The following is a 25298-nucleotide window of genomic DNA, read 5'->3' on the forward strand; positions in this document are numbered from 1 at the left end:
TTTACTTATGAGGAATATTTGGCTAACTTATGTAGCACTGTAGGGCCAGTGACGCAATCTATCATTATGATTTTTTGTTGCATTCTATACGTATTATTTTCCATTTTTAAAGTCGCCTATGTTAATCAGTTGCTGTGAACATCAGTTGCTTCATATCAATGTTGATTCTTATCAGTATACAGGATTAACTGTCGATTATAAATTTATCTTTCCGCTTAATAACTATCAACTAACTTCTATCAGAAACTATCTACCAGAATATTTCACTTACTTGACCACTGCATGCCTGATTTCCGATTGCTGAGTTCCATGGAGAGACAGGATACGAATGCTAGAAATTTACGGTGAGATTGAATTATAAATTTCCTGCAATGTTAGATCTTGTTTAGACTGTTCGTCAGGCGATTCTACGTGTTCGGCTTAAGTTAAACTTGGACTTATACAAATTCAGTCTACAATGCTTCGTTAATCTGCGAATTTAATCAACAAATTTCAAGTACTTGGGAGCAAGAGTAACCCAGGCGAGTTTCATAATTGCGTTAGTTACTTCCGTATAATGTTAATGATGTCTAATAAAATTTCGCGACTATTTTCACGTAGAGTAGTCATATATTCTGCCACTTCCGTCAAGTTTTAGTCGAAACCATGTACATTTATGACTCGTACGTCGACATACTGTGGAAAAACGTATTGCATGTACACGAGCAGTCTTAGTGTATATCCTAATGAGACACTTCGTCGTACTTAATATGTCACTTAACGCTAGATAATAAGCCCTTTTACGAAACGATCACGTTATCTAAACCAAAACCTTAGTTACATTGGTGGTTACCATTTTAATTATTGTTTACTGTGCGCTTTGTATTTGCTGTTATCTCACACGGTAAATCATAGCTCGATTTCCTTATTGCATGAAAGTCACTTTAATTCCGTCTTCGGTTTATTCACATGCAATACGAGTTTGGAAAATATCTAAAGGACCTCTGAAATTCTCCACGAACCCCACGATAGTCTTCGTATATGCTTTCTATTACACATCCAATTGCTACATGAACAATGCCCAAACGAACGTCCAGTACGATTGTCAGTACACGAAAGGATGTTACTTCGATACGACGTTACAACACATCCGAACTATTGTAGTTATTCAAATTCGACGTCGTATTTTTATTTTATGAAGTATTGTTTCCGTGTGACTGTTATCTAACAGATGATTTCGGTACATCAATCTGCTGTTCAACTGCTCGACGATCTAAAGCCTGTCCAGTTCAATCGGTGGTTTGACGACACTCATTCACGCGAATCATCAGTTTACGCAGTTGAGAGAATCTCCTGCAAACTGACAACGATATTGTCCTCCCTACCCCAACACTGACAGCATTTTTGACTGATAACATTGACATGAGTCCAGAGTGACCCTCTTGGTTTCTTATGTTCTTTTCAATATTGTTCGGTTCACTTATCGAACAAACATGCAGCACTCACCGTTTATCATCTTTTAGAGGCTTGATCGTGCCACCTTCGTTCTCGATCTGTATTCTTCGACTATTACTGATTGTAACAGAAGTCGTCGGATTTTCAAACTGACTGCAAGTTGATCAGTAGCTTCGCACAACGAAATCATGACTCGCCTTCACAGTTATACTCTTTACTTACAGTTAGTCTGTTAAATATAGATATAACTAGAAATCGATGCTTACGAACAGTTGTCAACGACACTTACTGACTTTCTAAATTTAACCGATGGCAGTGCAAATATCGGCATCGATTGATAATACACTTATCGTACTATCACTGTGACATCACTACTCTTGCGACAGACGTAACGTTTCTCATCTGAGGAACTCAACCACTTGTCAAAGTTATCTTTTTCAACGCGACTTGATAAAACTCCAAAATTCAAACAAGCAATACAAAATGAATTTAAAACTCTAAAATGTCATATTTTTTTCCATTATTTCTATGGTTGATCGTTTAACGTTCAACCAACGTCCTTGTTACGTGTTACTACTTGTTGTTTCCCGATCAGTTTCTGCCGCCTCTTTTCCATTTGTCTTACAGCTCGGCAATACCCGGAGGAATCATATTATTCGTCTGGCAACCTCCGGCGCGCGACTACTCCCAATATTTTCGCTACCGATTCAAACGGCCGTTGAATCTGGTGGGGGACTGTTGTAGGGCCAGTGAAATGTCACTGAACCCTAGCCAAGTCATCCGTCAGTTCGGTCACTAAATATCGAACGGATCATCGATCCCTGTCAAGGTCTAGGACAATCAACGCGCATCAGTTGATCATACTCCATGGACTGGCCCATGCGGCAGTGGTTCTACTTTAGCTTGTATCTACTTTAACTAATGTATTCCTGTAATAACGTCCTTTGTGTTGTACAGTCTTCAGAGCATCCATGGTCCCTTGATACGTCGATGGGGCAATCCACGTAAGGTGCTGGTCGCGAGGTGTGACTACGAAGTTAGCTTGTTCGTTACACCGTCCCTGTCTTACTCGAGTAGGCCTCTAATCATTCGGCATAGATCATCAACGTTGGTGGTCTACAGCACTCACAGTAATGTCATACACAATCCCTGTAAATGTTTAGAAAAGGCCATCAACGTTAATTGTTACTCATATATCTTTTCTTTCTCAGATACCCTACGTAATCACATATCAGTCCAGTCGAAAACGATTATACATATAATGAAAATAACTATTTACGGCTGCAATTAGTAAGTTATATAATATTCATAAATAGTTTAATGCTCAATTGATTCAATTTGCAATTTATAAACAACTACCAACACCCATGTTCATCACTATCATAACTAGGGAGGTGAGTCATATAAAAAAATGATTTTAGAGCTTATTTTTGCTTGAAACTCTGATTTCGGTCTATTTTCGACTTGATAAATGGTGAATTTCACTTGCTTGAGTTTGTATTGTTACAAATAACCAAATTAGGATTGCTAAACTTTCACCCAGGTAGTGAGCAACAAATACGTCAAGCTGCTAATAAATTGATCATTAAAAATATCGATCGATTGATTCAGTACTGTTGATTAGGCAGTTTTTATAAATGGACGCTTAATAAGCAGAATATTTACTCCAATGATGATTCCAGTCATCTGACAGAGTTGCACACTTCATAAGCTGTAATTTGTGAAATGTCTGACGAGTCCTGGATTGTAGTGTAGCGACGAACTTTTTTTATTTCGGAAAGGTGTGATAGATGGCTCGGCAATCACTTCTATTTCGAAAGATCGGTGGGACGTTTCGAAATTCAACTGGCACACTTAGAAGTAAAGAGAAAACCTTTCTTTTTGAGGTATAGACTAATTTTACTATGGTTTAGAAGAATGTGTGAAGTTCGAGTTGAGTGATATAAGTTGAGGAAGGATAAAAACTTCATTCGAGTCCCCCATTCGGGTTACTCCCATTGTGACTCATTTAAAGGTGGATATAAAAAACGTCTGGAGTTTCGAGTGACTGCCGCCAGACGCAAAATCTTCGACTACTGCAACATAGTTGTACCATTCAAGAAACTGGAGATGTCCAAAATTAACTATGAGTGTCAAGGTGTTCCTCTAAAATAGACCTTAAAACGAGTATTTGAAAATTAAATTGGAGGAAAGATCTGGTGAAATAATTACTTTTAAAATACCAATCGAACCATTCTTCAGGCACAAATTATTGCCGTTCGCATAAAACGTTCTGTCTGTGATATTTCAGAAGCTTGTAAATCAGATCGTCACCTGCCTAGATGGTATTTAATCGTACCAGGATGATATCTCAGTTCATGCTGGGGATGTTAAGTTCCATAATGAACGTCCTTTGAAGTTGATTGGACGATTTTGTGATACAACTATAGCCCCAAGTACATTTAAGAGTCAGTTTCAGCCTAATTTCATAAAGTTTCCAGACTACACTGTAGGCACTAAGGGTTATAAACACCATGTGAGTCGTTTAGCTTGATCGATTCAAGCAACGTCACCTACGAGTATCTCTGCAACCAGGCTATGCATCGGTGCTCTTCAATTTTGCAACACGTTTACTCCTAACTTTATGCTAGTGTTATCTCCGTGTTTTACTTGAGTTACAGCTCTACGAGGAGTAATGACTGTCGGCCATCTACGGGGGTTATAATTCATAGAATGTTTAGTTGGATGGTAAAAATTCTTGATCTAAATAACCATTCAGTTTACAGCAGACATATAAACCAAGCAAAGATGAATGAAGTAGGTAATTCCAGTTATAGCTGTGATCATTCTCTAACTGGTCCCAATTCTGTAAATGACTATGTACTTCAGATAGATAGTTCTAACTCCGATTCCAATGACTTCCTTGTCAATGACTTTTTAGACAATTCTGTTTTCCAGATCGATGAAGAATATGAAAACAGTATGGTAAACAATTGAGAAGAGCTAGCGGAATTGAAGTAGACCAAGACAACACTACAGGTACATAAACAGACGATCAATGTGTATCAGATATGGTGGATAATTAACACACAGTACAGTTCAGTATTCTATGTTGCGCTTGAACTTATCATGATGATACAATACAATTTCATACCACGTACCTGGAATTTGAGTTCTTGGTCGAGTGTTATCGAAGTCCTTCATTTACTTATATTATTACTATTTTGCTATATTACTTCCAATTCACACAAAACTTATGATAAGACGAGATTTTGAGCCACCACTCAGAATTTTAAATGACAACGAGGAGTTCACTTCCAAATCAAACACATTTGATGGAGAAACTCTGAAAGAAGTTGAAACTTTCACATGCTTAGACAACATCATTGAGAAGCAATAGGACTTGGTACAGACATAAGGGTAAGGGTCAACAAAGCAAGAACAGCATTCATACAGTTGAACAACATGCGGGGATCAAAGCAATTGTCAACCAATATCAAAGCGAGAATCTCCAATACAAAAGCCAAGACAGTTCTACCTTAAGGAGTTGAAATTTGGAGGACTACCACAACCGCCATCAAAAATGTACACATATTTACAAATAATTGTCTACACAAGATACTCACTATTTGCTGTCAGGAGACGTCGTTCCCCATATCTTACCGTTTTTCGCTCGGAATAGCTGTGTCTGATACGTGATTAGAATTATCATCAATTAAAATGTCATTGTCGTTGGTATTTCTCCACCGACTTCAACACTTGATATCTCCGTTTATCTGATATTCCAATTGTTTGTTAATGTACGTTGTTAGATAGTTTACTTCTGACCACTGTCTTCTCTTTGCTCCTTTGCACTCAGGTTTAGTCATTTTTACATTTGAACCAACAGATCTCTCTTCCAAAAATGTGATATCTGATGGTTCTAGAAAACTTACGAACCTGATGCAGATGAAATCACTGAAGTCCAAGATTTACAAACTTGAAGATGATCGCGGGTATTCGATGTGTGACAGCTCTACTAGCTGAAAAACCAAAGCAGAAGTCCATAATGGAAGGATGTCAATGTATGTTGAATAAAGGCCGATGTATCAGGGTATATGTTATTTAAATTAATTAGCTGTTTAAGGGGTAACGAGTACGAGAACTTTTTCTATTCAGGCTCTACAGCAGCAAAACTGCTATTGTCAATATCAATCTTAAAGATTTATAAAACTATTTATCTCGGGAATTTTTTCGTTCACAACACAGTAACACAAAGTAGAAATCTCACGGAAGTAGGCTGGTTTGTATTAGTTTGTTATGAAAATATCGGATTCACAGGATACTGGATCCTGTCGCTGCACTGTGGGAAGCTCTGGTCAGACAAGTGATATCAACCCTCTCTAGTTAGAAAGAGCAATAGTTTCAAGGAATAACACCAGGAAATTCGTTTTTACGGATTCCGAAGTTGCGCAATATTAGACTTATGCGCTACTAAACCTCGTGTGTTAGGAGTTGTTTTTCACATACTCATTTTCATCAGCAGTACATTATATCTATATTTAATTGCCTAATTGTAGTTTGTATTTGATTTGTTCAATGCAAGTTTGGACTTCTCAGGTTGTCTAGCATATATGGAAACTAGATTTTCCGAAATATTGGTTTAGTGTTGGTATTATGTTTGGTATATAATTCAAAACAACAGCTATCATGAATTGTTAGCCTTCTCCGCATCATTGCGTAATTTGGTTCGACAGATGTGTACCATTTTCTGAGCTCTAAGATTATGAAAAATACTAGCCTACTGTTAGCTAGTAATCTTTGGTTTTGTATAATTTATATTTTTTACTCTATACTAACTGTTTACTGATTAACTGACACTTCTCGAAGTCACTTTAGATTAGTTCAAAGGTCGTACATAAATCTTAGTCTTATCGATTAGTGATTAGTCTACCTAAGTTCTGGAAGTGAGGGAACTTCATTTGGATGTTCCATCTATAATAACTAGCTTGTATGCTTTATTCAAAACCAAGGTTAATCATTATTCCCACTAAGTCTGCGTGTTCGTATAGTGCATAACGCAAATATTAGTTGACTTGGTTGACTTCAAAGTGGTCAATGCCTTAGGACGATTGATTTCTGACCTAATATAACTGTCATCATTTTAACATGCTATGACGCTTATTGGTCTTCGACGCTCAGATTGATGCTTAATTATAAGTGGAGATTTATCACAGAAACTTAAGAATTTACATCCGTGATTTCTGATAAGAAAAAAGTCGACATACTTTTTCAGTTTTGTGTTCAGTCATAAATTCCAACGCACTTTTTAGAACTGCCAATCGTTTCCAAGGGTGAGAATTTGAGATTAGTTTCAGCTAATTATGGGATTTATATTATTTAACCGCAGCTGTATAAGTTCTGCCGAATACGTGTAAATCTACCTCGGGATCAAGGCTTTATAACAATGTTTTGTCGTAGTTGACTTCAATACTATAATCTCGATTCGCGTGTTCCCATTGCAAGTATGGAAGAGATTTAAGCTAAAAGAGATTTGATACAAAGATTATGAAAGAATAGTTTGGATAAGGAAGAGGTTTAATAATTAGTGACAAACTCGATAGCTGTTGGAAGTGCTTAATTGACTGTCGATTCCCGAGTTTTCGCACAATAAAATGTTTTTATTAATGAGCTCAAACAGGTAGATTGTTGTTAATAGTTGTGGTGACTTAATGTACTTAAAACTTTATGAGGTATGGGTCAGAAGGAATGTAGTTACTATTCTGCTATGGTCTTGTATTTTATGGACACTATGATGTCACTTTAAAAGAAACGAAACCAGTTTCTGTTGTTTTTCAGTTTGAAATATATCTTCCCTCACTTCTTATACCTCTTTGTAATGCTCTCTCTATACTGTTTCATCACTAAAATATCTTTCATTGTTTGGTGCGTGTATTGGTCTATTTTATATACCTTCTTTGGAAGAATAAAAAGCCAGTAATTGGTCACCGATTATGTGTATATTTGTAGCTTGTTTTGTAATATAGATTTACAAAGTTGAGCATTTAGAAGTGTATGACAACAATCACAGGCTCGTATTGTATTTGGGTAGTTCTGTTCGTTGAAATAAATCTTATTGTTAACCGTTAAAAGTACTGGGACGTGACTTCACTTGTAACCAATGTCTTACTAAAACTTTTCACTGATTATCTTCATCTTCTATATTTTGGGATGAAATAGCTAATTTAGTTTTCATCGTGGTTGAATTATTAATTTGATTGATACTCTTCATTTAAAGGCTCTGATATCTTTATGACCGTGATAATCTCTAACATAATATGGAAGAAACAGTTAATAATCCACTAAATGGTTAGTCATTAAGGTTTTTAACCTTTCATGTAAACTAGCATCTTCCTTTTTGCGTCATTTTTCTATACCTTATGAACAAGTAAAAGATCAACGGTGTCCAGAAGTAACTGTCGCAGTAGTAAGTAAATAATCAAATGAAGGCAATACGTTTTTCAGAATCCGCATATAGGATGGTATAGATCAAGTGCTGATCGTAAAATGTTTCCGTTTCTCAATACAAAGAATGTTAGTAAGCTTAATAATGTGTATAACAGTTACTGATTAATTTTAGCCAATCGAACCAGATATCAAAGCAGAGGATTTTATTTTATACAAGATGATAACAAATTATGAGGTGGTTATCTCTTCTACAAGAAGTCTATTCTATTTATAAATCTAGGATGTATTTTATTGCCATCGTACACCTGAAAACGAGTCAATACGTCTGTTGTACTGTTCTCATGCATTAAATCATTCACTTAGGTAAGTCATTCTTCTGGGTAGAACTGGAAAATATTCGTCAATATAGGTGTCAAACGCTTGTATCAAAGAATAATGAAAAAGAAAAACAATTCGGTGCATCTGAGTGAGTTATCCATCTACTTGTAGCTCATAAAATATATACCTTTGTGTATAAATTTAAAATCCAATTACTTTGTATTCATATAATCTTTATATGCACATTCATATACGGTCTATTTTTGTGCATTATGTGAGATGAGTGAATTAATTCTGTTCATTTTGTCACTTAGGGCAACATATGTGCCAGGATATATATCTCACAAACAAGTATAATATTACGAAAATAAAACGGGAGAGTGTAGCAATGGAGAGAATGAGTAGTACAATTATTTAGGAAGCAATCGCAAAGTTCTGATTGTTCGTCACAGCTGTTGGGAATGACCGAGCTACGGATATCCCACTGATTGTTTGTGCCAGATATTTTACCGTTTCATGTTACTTAATTCCAGAAAATTTAGAACCTCATTTAGCTTTAGTGCATAAACATATAACGACCAAACATAGTATTATTTAATCCTACATAGTTAGTTCATAAACTAGGCACAGTTCCTGGGAGGCGGCAAATAATTATCAACGTAGTAACCCCTCAAATAGCTCTAGTCATAGCTACCCGAGGTGAGGAAGGGCTTTGATTGTCAACAAAATGATCTCAGGTGCTGTAGAGGTATGAGAGCCGTTGTCATTTCCCGGTCGCCCCCACCGTGGAAGGATATTTTTTTTCTTGAGGGTTCGGAGAAGAAAGTGGAGTTGGTGGTGATCTTATTGACTTGGGAGCGTGACCGCAAAGCATGAGAGACAACTGCTTAAGGCCGGTCGGACACAGTCTTTTTATGAGAAGTTTTCGATATGTTCGCTCCGCACTTCGAAATGCCTTACTGCCGAAGACGAAAATCTGTGGGGTAAAGTGTGACATCTTCAGGGTCGACCTTTTCTAGTCCCTCCCCTCCGTTGTGAGAAGGCATCATCGCTGCGGATGCTGGTTGTCCAAAGGAAACACCTTATTGCTGTCACACCTCTCTACAGTCGGACCCTAAGTTGCTGCTTTCAGTCTTACCGTTCTCCAACCAGCCTGGCTGGCATGATAGGACCTAAAAGAACATGCGGTCCAGCCAATATAGCTCGGTTGAATCATCACGATAGTTAAGTTCGACCACCACGTCAAGACTGAAGCTACCATCGGATGTTCGTTCTATGGACGTTACAGTTAGAAATAAATGATTGCGTAGTCAGCATTTTGTAATGATGGACAGTGAAGACCAATTAGACTATATTGTGTTGTTTTTTGTATTCCAACATAACTCATTCCTTTACAAATACCCGGATATATTTAATCGGTTGTTTATTATATTATCTGATGGTCAATCCTGAAGTACTAAAATCTTGCCTACTTTTGAGGTATTCCAGGGCTGCTTAAAAGATATGTTTATCATTAATACTGTAAGGGAAAGCATAATGAACCTGTTATATTTCTATCTGATTAATCAATGTGAATTGAAATGTTTTATGAAATTCACACATCTTGATTTCAAACATTATGGTGATTGTTCTAAGCAATCAAAGTGAGTGTAAATGAACTAAATCATAATTTGCCGTGCGCATCAAAACGCAGAACAATAACTTAGAAGAGTATGACCTCTATTAATGTAAATTACTCTACGTAAGACTACTTTATTCTTAATTCTTTGTTGCATATTAAATATCCAGTGGTTTTTATTTATCATTCCTCTTAGTTTTTTTCTGTTCCATTTAAAATAAACCTATTTCTAGTTCTTTACGAGACCAGGGCTTTCACCGGGCACGTACTCTTATTTTAGCACCAACTAAAGAAGCGGCCAGGAGAATAGTTCATACATTTCTCCATTTAATGCCTAAAGGCTCCACAGTAAGTCACCGACGTCGTTTTGAACGGGATTTCGGTCCACAACCTGGAGATACCGACAAAGAGAAGAAAAAGGGAAGAAAACCTAAAGATTATGAAGAATGGTTCAGTGGCAAGTTTCTGTTGAATAATTTTCGTAAATATAAAGCTATCAGCACTCGAATGGAATTGGAAAATGATGATTTACCTTTAGCCTAATCATTTAAGTATCTATTTGTGACTCAGTTATATTTTGAGTGTGTTTTAGACAGTGTTGATCATTGACCAAATTTGAAATAAGAACACTCCCAAGTTCTTCCTAAATTTGATGTTATCTTATGACTTTACGGCACTTTGAAAACTACATTCGAATAAATAAGTCTGTTTCATTACAGATGCTTTGTAGTACCGGATAAACATTTTAAAGTTAAGCTTCACCTATGTTCATCAAACAGATCAAATAATCAATCAAAAAAAACAATTATATGTTCTGAAAATGTTTGCAGGATGCATACCAAACTACAGGCGTGTTTAGGTCGATCCAAGTAGTAATGCTCCATGTAAAATACAGATATATGATTTTAGGTTATTTGAAGTGTTATGGTTCAACAATTGTCTGGGAAGTACATTTTTTACATGGACTACAACAATGTGAGGCATTATTTGGGAATTATTACGTTAATTCTTTCGTTAAACGATCCAGCTACTCTTATTACCTAGTATTTTTAGGAAATCACTCAACTAGTACCTACATCAGAACACGGTTGATCAGGAATGGAATTACATTCCAAATGAACAAAGTTGAATGGGAGTAGCAATCACAGCACGAAAACAGTCTTTAGATTTATAATTTGTACATAAGAATATACTGGAGTCTTCACCCATGTTCTAGCGCTGATTACCTAAACGTGGGTCAGTTAGCATGCTCCAACATCATCCTGCATGGAACATGCATCACTCCTATCTATGACCTACTAACATATTAATTCTTTGTAAGACTAGGACATTTCATTGTTATATAAATAGTGTATCCAAGGTCATTTTCAGTACCATTACAGAGCAGTTATAATCATCTATAATTAGAGAAAATAAAACGGAGACAGAAAGTACAGGACAACAACAGGAATCATTGCTATGATAGCTCTATCGTTACACATGTTCCTAGTTGTTTTATGATCTACTGTTTGGCATAAATATTATTTTAATTAGTTAAGTTTGCCAGGGACGAAGTGTAAAATATCAACAGAAGTAGAAATTTTATGAATGGACTTTGTAATAATAATGATTGAACATCTAATGTTCGTATAATTTCACTAGTGGAATATGACATGTTTCATGATGTAAACACACTTAAGTCAATGTCAGAAATGTAAATATCAATATATTGAAAAAATAATGGGATTGATTTTATTTTATGAACAGGTTACGGCGAATTGTTCCATGGTTTCGAAAATTTGTTGGTAAAGTAGTTCTCATAGAGAGAAGATTTCGAATAAAACCGATTCACTAATGTTAACATGTTACGGATGCTATAACTAGGCGTTTTGCCTATTAGACTGTGTCATTGGGTGTAAGGCGAATAATGGGAGTAGCAGTAATTTAAGGTTGGGTTTTTAGAATGTTGACTTTCCCTTAAGGACCTGAAGTCAATTAAATACATGTAGATAATTGTGCAAGCATACCCACAGTCTAAATTGTAAATATTTTCCATCTCATGTAGATTGAAAACAGGCAATTCTGCTATACAAACGTGTTAAGTTGACGAATATCCCTTGCATATCAGATCTCACAAAAATTTGCCATCTAAAAGCCTTAGGTAAATCTACTCTTTAAAATGTATCGTACATGTGGTACCTTCTCATCATATTAAGTACAACTTTCAGCTACCTTTTCCTGTTTGCACTACTACTTAATACACGGGGCGAGTAGCAATACAAGCTGTTGTACCTTTGACTAAATTCTGCATAAATAGTCGCTCATTGTTACACATTGCTAAGTGAGTAATCGCTTTAAATATTTGAAAAGTTTTTGAAGCAAATTATCATCACCTGAATGTTCTGTTTCATCGTCAGCCGAATTTCATATTATGTGGATATGGGATTTTAATATTTCCGACTGAATCATATAAAACATTTTGTAAAATTAACATCTATGTTACATTGCACTATGTTTATCCATGGATATTGTACAGTAACATTGGGCAATGTTTTACGTAATGGGATAATCCTACCGTGGTTTGTACTACTTGTATGGAGAGTTTTAAGTAGTATGTAACAGGAATTGAAAATAGAATTCTTATGGACAGAATAGGAAAATAAAGAGAACAGAAAGAGAAGCGGAAAGCAATCTAAATAACAATAGGAATGAAAGAGCGATAGAGTTGCAAAGGATAACTCAAGGAAAATAATGTATTTGGTGTATTGTTTACATATTTTACCAAGTGTGTGGTTTTATTATCATCAGCTTTATTCAATGTTATATTTTTGGTGCAATATAGAATTCTCAACACAATGTATTTCAACAAGTTTCCGTTTCTTACTTCTTGGTCGATCCTGACGATAAATATTGAGTGATCGCCAGTTAGAAGTTAGCAGTCCAGTCAATCGCCATCTAAATAATGTACATTATTTCCGCTGTATATCGCCAGCAGCCACCATATCTCTGATTGGGCCTTTGTAACTTGTACAATGAAAATTTGTACACTTTTCAGAAACGCACCCGAATAAGTTATGCGATTAATAGCCATAATGATGTATTAAAACAAACAAAATTAGATAAGTTGTTGAAATATCTAGATGACAGGAACAGGTAGCCCAGATGTTCAAGCAGGCCGCCTTTATTCATTTCATTGTTGTTTTGCATAATACAGTTAATTGATTTACTACCCAAGACTTCGTCCATGACACTACTACCGTAAAAGTTGTCAGGTGTATAAATAATGTAAGCGGAAGTGAATTCGCAAGTTTTCATCCAGTGAATACTTCTCATTGTAGTTAAGTAACTTTTGACTATTTCACCTCGTGTAAAACAACCACAGCTTTTTTATTATTGTTAAATTTACACATACATTTTTTTCTCAAATAATTTACTAGGTAATTCCAATGACAATTTTCGTATTGGTATGGCATTTTCTAAAAAGTCTGTAAAATTGTATTCTGCATTCCGTGATTCCGATTTAATTCTAGCATCTCCTTTGGGAATTAAAGCTGTTATCGATGATGAAGTGTAAGGATTTTTTTCTATTGTATTGGTTTATGTTATCCTTTAATGGCTTATTTTGTGTGTTTGTGTGTGTGGTATAGTGCTTGCTGTATCTCAAGCACCTATGTAACTTATCTTTTAATTAATTAGACTATTCAGTATACTTCCAATATCTTTCTTAAATATGTTCTGATGATACCTATAAATACAATAAAAAGTTCAAATTTTTGCTACATTGATTAGAGAACGCAACAGCTTCAAAACATATCAATGTTTTCCACCACTCCAGACTTTTGTGAAATAGTTGTCAATGTTTGCTTTGTACTATACTATATTATCGTTTGGATTCTTAATGAGATGAGAGCTTTTGATCTCGATTATTATCTGGTCTTTAAGAATCATGAAAATGTTAAATAATATATTCTTCATGTTAGTCACTAGAAATCATGGTAACAAGATGAGGTTTCATAAATGCTTGTTCCTGAAGTCTAATTCATATCAGTTGATTTGAATCCTCACTCACAGTTGTCTATTCATTTTTAGACTAGTTAATTCGATTAAAATCAAGATTAAATATGGAGGGAAAAAGTGACATTATTGAATGGTGTATAAATTGAAAGAAACTGTGATAATACCTTATTGACATAATTAATTTCTGTTCACGATGTCAGGTCAAACACAAAAAACTATATATTATGAATATACAGCATACTCATCACCAAAATACTGTCTAGCGTGTGTTCTTTGTCCCTGTACTTGAATTAATGAAATTATAATCCAGTCAGCTCCCGGTGGTATACGTGCACATATAAATACCGCTCTTCCTAAAGTATCTATAGAGGATCCTGTCTATAAACGTTAGGTATTTACAAGCGCTTTATGATCAGTTCATTCTAGTGGATAGGGAGTACAGCAGTGTCTGTTAGTTTCTTCTGCAGATCGTTTCACAATCTCTAAACAAGGAATGTAGTGTCTGGTATGACAGCAGGAGCTGAATCTAAGCACTTTCAATTACTCCAGTTTATTTGAATTACTTGTGGTGACATGGTTATCTGATGTTAGTAAAACTACTAACAGGTAACTAAAATACTGATCATGTATCTTCAAAATAAGAATATTTTGTGCTGTTGTTTCAATGAAGTATGAAAATTTTGTAAGGGACTAGACCTAGATTAAATGAACTGACTTTAGTCCTTTACACTAGTTATGGTTTATTTCTATATAAATCTAGTTTCAGCGATGCGATCAGAACCACTTGATACTGTTCGAAAGGCGGTTACTAAGCAAATGGTAACGTGATCCTGAGTGGAGGATTTAAAACTATTGTAGCATTTTTTATAAATGGTATTGATTTTAGTTTTGTCTCATATCACGTGGTGATCGCTTTTTTTAACTTGTTTTGTATGAATCTAACTCAATAAACACATGAGAATGCTCAAATATTGAGATACAATTTCAAGTCTATTAAATTTCTATGCTTATCTAAAAACTTGAACAATATCATCCTTTCTGTACATAGCAAATTCGCTCTACAGTTTGCAGTACAGCGGTATAATCAGAAGGGGTTTTGTGAAGATTTCAGTATTTTCATAGTTGAAATCATGAGTCAGTTGAAGCTAGACCACCATGGAAAACCTGGAAGCACTGGACGGCCGTTTCGTCATACTATGGGACTCCTCAGCAGTGCGCGTCCACGATCCCGCCTCGCGAGATTCGAACCCGGGACCTACCAGTCTCGCGCCAGAGCACTTAACCGATGGACTACCGAGCCGGCCGGCATCCAACGCTGTTAATGTCTAACTTCAACCAATCCACGAAGTTTGAGCGACCGTTCACCAATTGTCTTCAGTGAGTTGTTATCTCACAACAGACGTGGTTGAACTCCACTGGTCACTGCTTCCCACTAGAACTCCAGGAGTCCCATAGTAGGACGAAACGGCCGTCCAGTGCTTCCAGGTTTTCCATGGTGGTCTAGCTTCAATTGACAACGGTATAACTGATCATTGAGTTAGATTGATTTTCCCGTACACCTTTTGCATTCACAACCATTTCCTGAGTAATTCAATTGTTGTAGTCATAGGTATTTATCATATTTTATGAACCTTGTCACTACCTAGAACTCGTTAACTTCTTTAACAGTATATTACTCAGTTATAGTTTCAGCAAGAAGCTTTTCATTTGTTATCGTTTTCTTGTTTTCATGTTTACTAATCTACACATATTCCATAATATTAGAGAGAAAGAAGCTGATGTTCAATATATCATAGCATCTATTGAATTATTGATTATCGATCAAGGTGAAATGTTATTAATGCAAAATTGGGCTACTGTACAACAAATTGTCTCTTTACTTAATCAACGTCCAACTGTTCCTGTATTTGCATCAGCTGCACGTATTCGATTATGTTATTTAGCTGGTTATGGTAGACGTTATCGTCAAACTTTACTATTCTCTGCTGTATCAAATTTTTTGATTACATTATTATCAGGTGAATGTGAAAGTGAGTTTATTTAACAGAGAGAAAATTTTAATCGGTAAATTTTCATTACAAAGTGACAGATCATCATAAAAATTGATGTGTTAAAGTTTGATCAAAAATCTGTTCCGAATATATTCAGAATAATCAGTATGGAGTTAAGAAGATTATTGGATTTTGTTGAGATCTCCTGAACTGATTTAAGTTAGACAACTATTGAAAACCTCAAAGCACTGGACGGTACTGTTGATTAGTTCCATATTATGATGAAATTACATTTCACTGCATCCAAATTTTCAATGGTTGTCTAACTTAGATTGTCCCATGATCTTAATAAAATAGTATAACTGTATGCCAAAATATAATTGACAGATTTACAGCTTGGTTTTTAAAAAAAAATGGTTCCACTATGTATGTGTGAATAAGAAATGACTGTTGGGGAACAGTAATGGTTCACTAGTTAAGATATTCAATAAGTGTGTCAATCATGTTCTCACCACATACACAACTACCACTACTCTTTTCTTTTAGTTAGTTATTCAAAATAGAAAATGCTTCTAATTTAATTTAGTTGGACTGGGTGTTTGAATGTGTATATTTTGTCTCCATAACATTATGAAAAGTACCCTTGAATGCTATTAAAATTAAGGTACGAGTATGTACTGTGTGTCATGTATTGCATGTGATTATTTAAGGTAAATTGTAGACCTTTCTTTTGAATCGTCACATCTTTTCTGCATATATATAGGGTTTTTCATACTTATCTGTATTTTTGTTGTGAGTTGAGTTTGGAAAGGAACTTCTAGGAAAGTTTGACTGTAATACTATTACTGTATATGGATAAACATTAACTTTGAGATTCTCCACCGATTTTGCTATATCATTATTTTTGGCAATTAGACTGTTTCGTGAAGTAAAATCTTCCTCGATAATACATTTCTTCTTCTGAACTATATTTGATTCTGAATTGATAGTTTGTGAATGATTTTCAAATTTTTAAGTCGTGTAGAAGCATTTCAATCTACGACTGTATTATTAACTGAATTCATAATAATTTCTATGTATCCATAGTGAATTGATCGATTTCATCCCGTCGTCATTGTTATGAATTAAAATATTTATTTATTTATTTAAGCACATAAATATTGGTACAAAGGAGCATCAGATACATATGTGCCACAAAAAAAATGTTATTTCATTCAATTGTGTGAGGGTTATGATACTACTCGGGTGCCCAAACTGAAGCACGTGGTTTTGTTAGAGGGCCACACCCGGAGCCTTTGACCTAAAGGTCTGATCCACAAGGCAGTGGAGCATCGTAAGGAGATGCAGTCCCATGGTAGCCTGTGACCAACGATTGGTTCATACTCCATTTGTTCCCTTAGGATACTGGGACTCATGTGCACCATTGGTTTGGAATCAGGGTTTTCAAACTCCCCTAGGTGGAGTCGCCGTGTCCACCAACCCGGTTAAGGCGCCGGACACTCGCTTTTCGTCCTCTCAGTTTCGTGAACAACACCCGTGGTGCGAGAAGGCAGTGAGTAGGACTTCCCTGACAGAGGCTATATATTCGCGTGGCCATGTGAGAGCATTTGGAGAGGGAGAGCGGACTCTCCCCACTCTCGACCGTACCAGGGCATTTGGGGGCGAATTAAGATATCATAATTTGATAAGTGATTTTTCCTTTATGTTAGAAGAAAAGTGAAGAACACTTATTGATAGATAAAATGGAATAGCCGAGAATTGATAAAATTGGCCGATTGATCGGAAATTAGAGACAGCATCAAGAAATAGTTCTTTTGTCTGATATATGCTTGTCCACAAGATTCGGAATACAAGAATAAACACGATAAAATGTTATATTGGATTAGTTTGTAGATCACACTTAATGTCCAGTCAATTAAGAATTGATTCTTGCGTATTGTATCAGTTTTAAAGGTTTTCTTTTATTATCATTGAATTTTAGATTTTCAAGGCATGAATTATATACCGCCGTTATCACATTACCCTGATTTATATCCAACATTTTTGCCCGGTTGGGTACGTATTCCTGGACTGAAAGCACCTATTCGAACTGGACAGAAACGTCAACATTCAGATATGAGTGCTACAAAGGAAGGAGATAAATCACTAACAAATTATAACTTCAAGTTACATTTAATCTCATTTGTAGTTCCTGGACAAATTCCTGTTAAATTATCTTGTACAGACTTGGTTAGTAAAAATAATCAATCAGATTCAGACGATGAGATAGAAATGTCACCTAAAACGACAGCTGATAATTCTCTTCATTGCCTTTCTAATTCCTCAAAAGTAGATTCATCAAATTCATTATTGTTATCTACTAGAACACTTAGATTCACAGATTACGCATATTTATGTAAGTTGCTGTTTAGAATGTTACTTATCATCTTGCTATTGATAGTATCAGTCGGAAAATTGAAAAACCCGATAAGATTGGATTATTGTCTCGTATAAGTGATGCAGCTCACCGTTTCATTTTCGGTGTTAATAGTTAAATGACTGAACTAAACAAACTAATGTAGTTTGTCTTGAAAAGCCTATAATCTTACTAGAATATTGATGTATTCTCATCTATGCCACTAGGTCCACATTATTCTTTTTAATCGTATTCATCACTCACGCGATCGATATACCACTCCAATCCCCACATACCCATACCCTCTAATCAGAGCATCAGAAAACCAAGTGATTGCTCACAAGTACCTTTAATTATTATTTATTTATATTACTCACATGTTTATATGAATAAACTATGATACTATAGTTAATAGATCTCTTATAGGTAAAAAATAACTGAAATATTTCTGATACAAAGTTGAGTAACAGTCTTATAGTTAGTTGATTACAATTAGTATGAACGGTAGTGATACGATGACAAATAATCGATTAAAAAATAGCTTACAATTAGTACTATATAAAAAGTACCATAAGACGATTAGTAAACCTACATGTTAATTTTTATAGAGGAATGGAAACTCGAATTTCTGATTTCTCTTTCCTCACCTCTTGATGACAGTTCTCTATTTTTGTGAAGGATTATAGATACAGTCCTATTTAGAGGGTTTATAAGAAGTTTTTTTGATTTTTATTATGATATTCATAAGACGAGTGACTTTGATGCTCTTTCTGGCCTCATTAGTTTCCTTAAAACCTTCATTCCTGGATAGGGTAGCATATCAAATGTCATAGCTAAATTTTTATTTACATTTCTGAAAGGCGTTTTTTGTTGTGTGAGGGCTGAAATACTGCCAGAGTGCCCAAACCGAAGTAGGTGGTTTTTTTAGGGAGCCACACCCCGAGCCTTTGACCTTGAGGTTTAGTCCACAAGGCAGTAGAGCGAAGTCAGGAGATGCAGTCCCATGATAGCCGCAAACCATCAATAGGTTCATACGCCATTTGTTTCCTTGAAATCCTGGAGCTCATGTTCATCATCACTGGTTTGGAATCAGGGTTTTCCAACTCTAGGTGAGCCCTTCATGTCCGTCAAACCGATCAAAGCACTTGACATTCGCTTGTCATCCTCTCAATTTCGTAAACAACACCGCCACGAAAAGGTGGTAAGTAATACTTCCCTGGAAGTGGCTCTATACGCGTGGCCATGTGAGGGCGTTTGAAGCGAGCTGACTCTCCCCGCCCTCGACCGTATCAGGGCATTCAGGGGCTAAATTGTGTAAATGCGTGTGCACAAAGTAAAAGGGTTTATCTCCAATTCTCATTATACTTTACTTAAAATTTTCGAAATCCTTTTTTGATTACTTATCGTAAGACGTACTACTACAACTGTTGCCACTATCTTGACGTGGTGGTCGGATTGGGATATCGTCATGACCCGAACGAGCTATACTGACTGGGTTCCACCATGTCGGGGAGGTCGAGTGGGTAGCAGCAGTAAGATCTATGATGGCAAAACTAAGTTTCGAGTGGGGAGTTATGCTGTACAGTGGTGTGACGGGAGTAGGGTGTTTCCCTCACAATCAACACCTACAACAATTTGTCTTCACTCAACGGATAGAATGTGTAAGAAAAGGTGGACCTTAAAAATAGCCAACCTCACTTTTCCCCACAAATTTCTGTCACTGGAGATAGAGCCTTAATAGTATGTGGCTAACACATCAAGAATTGCTCTGGAAAAGCTTCGCTTGACCGGTCACAAGTATTTATCTTTTGGGCTCTGTGGTGACATCCCCAGGTTGCCAAGAAAATACCGAATCCAGTTTTCTTTTCAGGCCTCCTACAAGATGTGGGTGACCGGAAAGTGATGACGTCTTACATACCTCTAACTGTACTTGTGATCAATTTTTCTCACTTTTCAATTGTTTAATGAGTGAATTTATTATAGCTAAGTGTTGGTTCATCTCTTCTTTCTCTTAGTCACATCAATCACTTTCATTACTGGTCACTTTCAGTAGCTTGTTGATAGATGACAAAAGCACGTGAGCAGTTAGGTGCACAATATTCATGGTTAGGTTTTTTTTACATCACCTCATATAGTTCAATGTAAGACTTTTATGATAGGCTTTGGGTTTTAATGACTGTTTTTGTTTATAAATTTACATCATCTTTATTTCTCTGTTCTGTATTATATTTTTTACTCAGCAGGACGTAATGTTTCTATAGCCCGATTAAATGCATTTAAACAACGAATATTGCCCAGGCTACGTCGAGGTTCAGATCCTCGTGTTCTTATATATGTACCAGATTTCTACGATCTTGAAGAATTGCGCCAAATTTTACTTGCTGAATCGTTGGATTTTTGTTGTATTAATGAGTAGGTTCTTTAAAAAAAATTTAATGTTAATTACCCTGTTATTAACTAATCTTATTTTACTATTAAGGTGAAATGTAAGCTGAATATTTTTTCTGTAATATATTCGACTTTCAACCTCAGTTAGCTGAAGGTTCAAACCCTGTTCTGTTTACTCTGATTCGGGTATCTTTACAATATCAGTAACCCCCACACAAAAAGCGTGGCTTAATGTTGAGTACTGTGCTAGGTAAATAATCTACGTAGTTACTATCGCCTTACGATATGACGTAGGAAGCAGTCTTAAATCCTATTTTTACACAGTAAACATGCTTTTATCACTTTTTACCGTATAAATTTTCAAGTGGATGTTTTCCCTATCTTTTTAGCTTGTAAAGATTAAATGAAGTAAAAGGTGGGGAACAACTCGGTAGTCAGTTTCTTATCATCGTCATATTTACTGTGTCTCAACAGGCTTACAAAATGGTCTCAACCACCTCACCGTTGTTTGAAAACGGCAGTGAAATCAGACAGACTTGTCGCACATTACTATTTCCATTTAAATCATTTACCATTAAAAATACTATAAACATCGTTAAACCGAATTGTATAGTGATAGTATAGACTTGTTCTATAGAGAGTGAATGGACAATATCATTTTACTCTGCGATAAAGTATAAACGTACCAAGTCCCAGAGTATGTGGGTGTTATTTGATTAACACTATTCAAGTGAAATGTACGACCTTTGTTTGGATTTACTCTTAATAGTTAACTCTTAGAAATAATCAAACTATTCGTGCATCTGACCAGTTTTAGAAGTATTACTGAGAGTATAGCAGAAAAGTGTCTGTTTACTTATTATCAGTATAAGGTTGTGGAAATTGTTCAGTTTTAATTGAGATCACGAACCGATCAACGTTAGACTACCATTGAAAACCTGGAAGCACTGGACGGTCTTTTGGTCCAACTGTGGGACTCCTTGTAAAAGTTTGATTAGTATATAGTGATGTAGGTCATTTTAGAAACAAAACCATCAGTTCATATCATCATGACAGTAGCAACTCTATAAGTTGGTAAAACCTAATCCCATTGAAATAAAGGTGTTCGATTATTCACAACATATACGTAAGTGGTCCTAAGCTCATACCTTGCATATGTATAGATCATGTTTTTAAGTATATTTGTTATTTTATAGCTAAGTGGACATATTTCTGTCACCACAGCTACCCTATCAATCATGATTTATTTTAAAATGTTATACATAGTAGAACATTCTAGTTAAATGAGCTGATAGCCTAAACAGTACAAAGCACCAACCTGTCATTTCAAGGAGGTGAAGACTTTCTCATCAGTGAAACAGTCTTAGTTATTTTAAGGTGATGTTCAACATATTAGTGTGCACAAGCATTAATATGTTGCCAAATATTTTTATTCGGTTTGTACACCTCGTATTTTAGTTGAAGTATCTGAGTGAGCTAACCACTTCACTTACCTTAGACGTCTCAGGTCTGGTAGATTGGTGTCTGACGAAATCTGGGCTCGGATTCAGAAGACCCAGTTGGTGTTTGACAATTTGTATCACTTGTGGTATAGGCAAAATATCAGTTTTCCAACCAAATGGCTTTTATACTATCCATCAGTTCCCTCTTTTCTACTTTATGGGTGTGAAACATGGCCTTTACTAGTATTTGATCTTAGGTCCCTTAAAAGCATTGCTCGCGTATAGTGAGATGACTGAAAAAGTACTTTTGGGGTTAGACCTAATACACTTTGCAACTCAGGCCAACGCACATATCTGTGCCCAGACCCTATGTGAATGATATTTGTCTCTTTTGCATTGCTGTAACTTCAAATTACTTTGCTTGGGGTTTTTACATTTCTCTTCATCAGATATACAGAAGACTCAGAAGCTGAACGATTTCGTACCTTGTTTGGTGATGGTCGTATTCGTATTTTGTTAATAACTGAACGTTATTACTTCTTTCGAAGGTGAGTACTTACTATTCCTTTTATGGCTCGCCAGTATTCATTTTACTGTTCGTTACTACTATCACTTCACATGCTTTTTTTCTTTGTACTGTTGTTTTGTATTTCAGTTTAAACTGTACATTTACTGCTCTTAAGGGTCGTTAGATTGTAAAGTTAGGACGGTAACTTGAATAATGAAATATGCCTAATGGTATATCTTAACATAGTTTAGTACAATAATTCAGTACCATCTCAATGGTTTGTGAATAACGTATACTCCCTTTGAAAATATAGCATTTTTAGTTAAAATTCAAAAAGATCGTATTTACATGATCAAGAAAAGGCTTAAAATAAGTTAAACTAATTGATTTTTTTAAAAGTTAATACTAACCTTTGATGTAGAGCGTCTCACTTTCCCTCCTCTGTTAACTTACAGTTGGTTTGAATTCCTTCAAATACTTTGCATTAAGGTGAGCGAATATATGCTAGTCAGTAGGCGTGAAGAGTGGTGTCAGTTGTCCGTGATTGTAATCCATGAAGTCCTCATGCCTACACTGAGTGACAAATTCTCACTCTTGGTTGCTTCGAGCACTGGTCTTGATATCTTTTTTCCATAGGAGTATTATTTATTGAGATGGTTTATTGTTCCCAGAGTATTCTACATAAAAATACGGGATGCGCCTCCATATCTAAACGCAAAATATTGCTTTAGGACTGACTAGTTTGTGTCAGCAGCTGAATTTATGATATAGAATGAAGTAGTTGAGTGTGTTGATCACGCCATTTATTTCGGAAATCTCAGCCCTGATGGATTTGTGTCCGATGAAATTTAGCACATTCAAAAAGCCCGGGTAACTTCTGCCAAATCTTCATTCGTAGCGTAAGTAAAATATCCGTTTCCCGACCAAAGGACGAGTTCGCCACGCAGCAGTTCGCTCGATTCTTCTTTACAATTGTGAGACATAGTCTTTAAAAACTGAGGATATTCGTACGTTACTGGTATTCGACCATAGGTGTCTACTAAACATTGCTCTTATATTTTGAAACCATCGAGTTAGCAATTCGAAGGTTGGACGCAGAGTGCTAACTAAGTATGGCAAATAAATTGACGTCGTAGTGAATCTATATCAACTAAGGTGGTTGTGTGCATGTATTACATGTGCTCATCCACCGACTACTTTGACGCATGGTAATGGATAATTTAGGGGGTTGAACAAAGTGATTGATTTTTATTCCTGAGTACTTATTTTTGCTGATCTTGGTTGTATAAACCAAATTACATTGATTGAAGATTGGTAGTATATCAAGACTATTTTTACTAATAGTGTTTTATCTGAATGGAACTCTGCAGTTTCCTGAAAAGCCAGACAACAATTCATAATAACCAGAGGTTGGTCAGCGGGGATACATGTTTACCCATACGATAACTAATTGTGACATGATCTACCCAACAACTATGTGGAACAGCCAACTGATCTCATGGAACAAAAGGAAATATTCGTATCAAATGATTTAATCCTCCTAATTGTCTTACCATTTTTTTATAGCAAAAACAACTGTACACTGAGTGGAGATTACATAAGCACTAAATTTTGTAGACCAATAAGCGAATGTTCTTCAAATCTGTCCTTTATAAATTAAGAATAATTTGGGGTTTGTCAGGTGATCTACTTTTGTTTAGCGAGTCATAAATCTCAGTTACTTTTCCGAGTCCTACTTAAATAGTTGGAAGGGAAAAGCCACAATGTAGTTACAAAGCCATTAAAGGCTTTTTCAATTTCTTCTAATATCTTAGTTCATTAATGCAATACAATAAAAATTAGTACTTCTAATTGTTTTATGTTTATTCTATGCATGCAGGCGAAAAATTCGTGGACCTCAAACATTTATTTTTTATGGTCCACCAACATTTCCATGGTTTGTCAAGGAATTATACGATTTTCGACATTCAGAAAATGAAATACAATACAATATGACTATACTCTATTGTCATCCTATAGAAACTCATATTGTAGCTATGATAACTGGTTCAGTAGAATTTTAATAATAACCATATTTTCATATGTAAATTGTTTGTTTTACTTCAGCACATTTAACCATGAGCAAACTGGTTTTATTCGTCTTGGAGTTCATGAGTACCAAAAGTATATCGTTTCGGAATAAAAGATAGTTTTACTGTATGCTTTTAAGCTATATATATATACCTTGAGGTGGAGATATTGTTACATCTTAACAGATTCATTTCTTTCCAGCTTATAAGTAACATATTTCTACACTTTAATAACAATCCAACTATGGTTTACAATTTATTGTAGGAAGGTGAGTTTTCTTCATAATGGGCAAATTTAGCAATATTTTCCTTTTACAGTATTTAAATCTGGTGTAATCTAGGATGGGAAACGCACTCAAGTGACATTCTTTATACGTATATCTCTCAATCATCCATATTAAATTTCATAGATTTTTATTATTAGGCTTTCTCTCCAGTGGAATGTGTACTAATAAACGTTGACATGCAAATAACTAACGATGGTTAGTCGTATGCCTTATGTCATAAGTCCGAACCCTGGTAAAGTTGTGGGTGCACACTGACAAGAAATTCTGTGCTAGAAAGAGACTTGTACAGCGCTCCCTAGTGCCTTTTAATAGCGCCCTAAATTAGCTCAATCTGTGGAGAATATAACTTATAAATGATGGGATGTTGATTTGTTTCTTCTCAATAGTCTTGCTTCATTAGTCGTTATTGCCTACTGCATATGTATA

At 35.6% G+C, this 25298-nt stretch overlaps 1 protein-coding gene across 1 annotated transcript; it reads left to right on the plus strand.

Annotated features, from left to right (window-relative positions):
* Positions 1-5398: 5398 nt before the first annotated feature.
* On the plus strand, positions 5399-24579 carry Smp_158840 (hypothetical protein; the record flags this gene model as incomplete). Its single annotated transcript, XM_018796496.1, has 11 exons — positions 5399-5477; positions 7800-7879; positions 8141-8223; positions 8270-8326; positions 10030-10250; positions 13213-13345; positions 15557-15822; positions 17765-18178; positions 20419-20590; positions 22458-22556; positions 24396-24579. The coding sequence occupies 11 exons, from the start codon at positions 5399-5401 to the stop codon at positions 24577-24579; spliced, it is 1788 nt and encodes a 595-aa protein (XP_018651632.1).
* Between the last annotated feature and the right edge of the window lie 719 nt (positions 24580-25298).

Source organism: Schistosoma mansoni, chromosome 4 (genome assembly GCF_000237925.1).
Source record: "Schistosoma mansoni strain Puerto Rico chromosome 4, complete genome".
Lineage (NCBI taxonomy): Eukaryota > Metazoa > Platyhelminthes > Trematoda > Strigeidida > Schistosomatidae > Schistosoma > Schistosoma mansoni.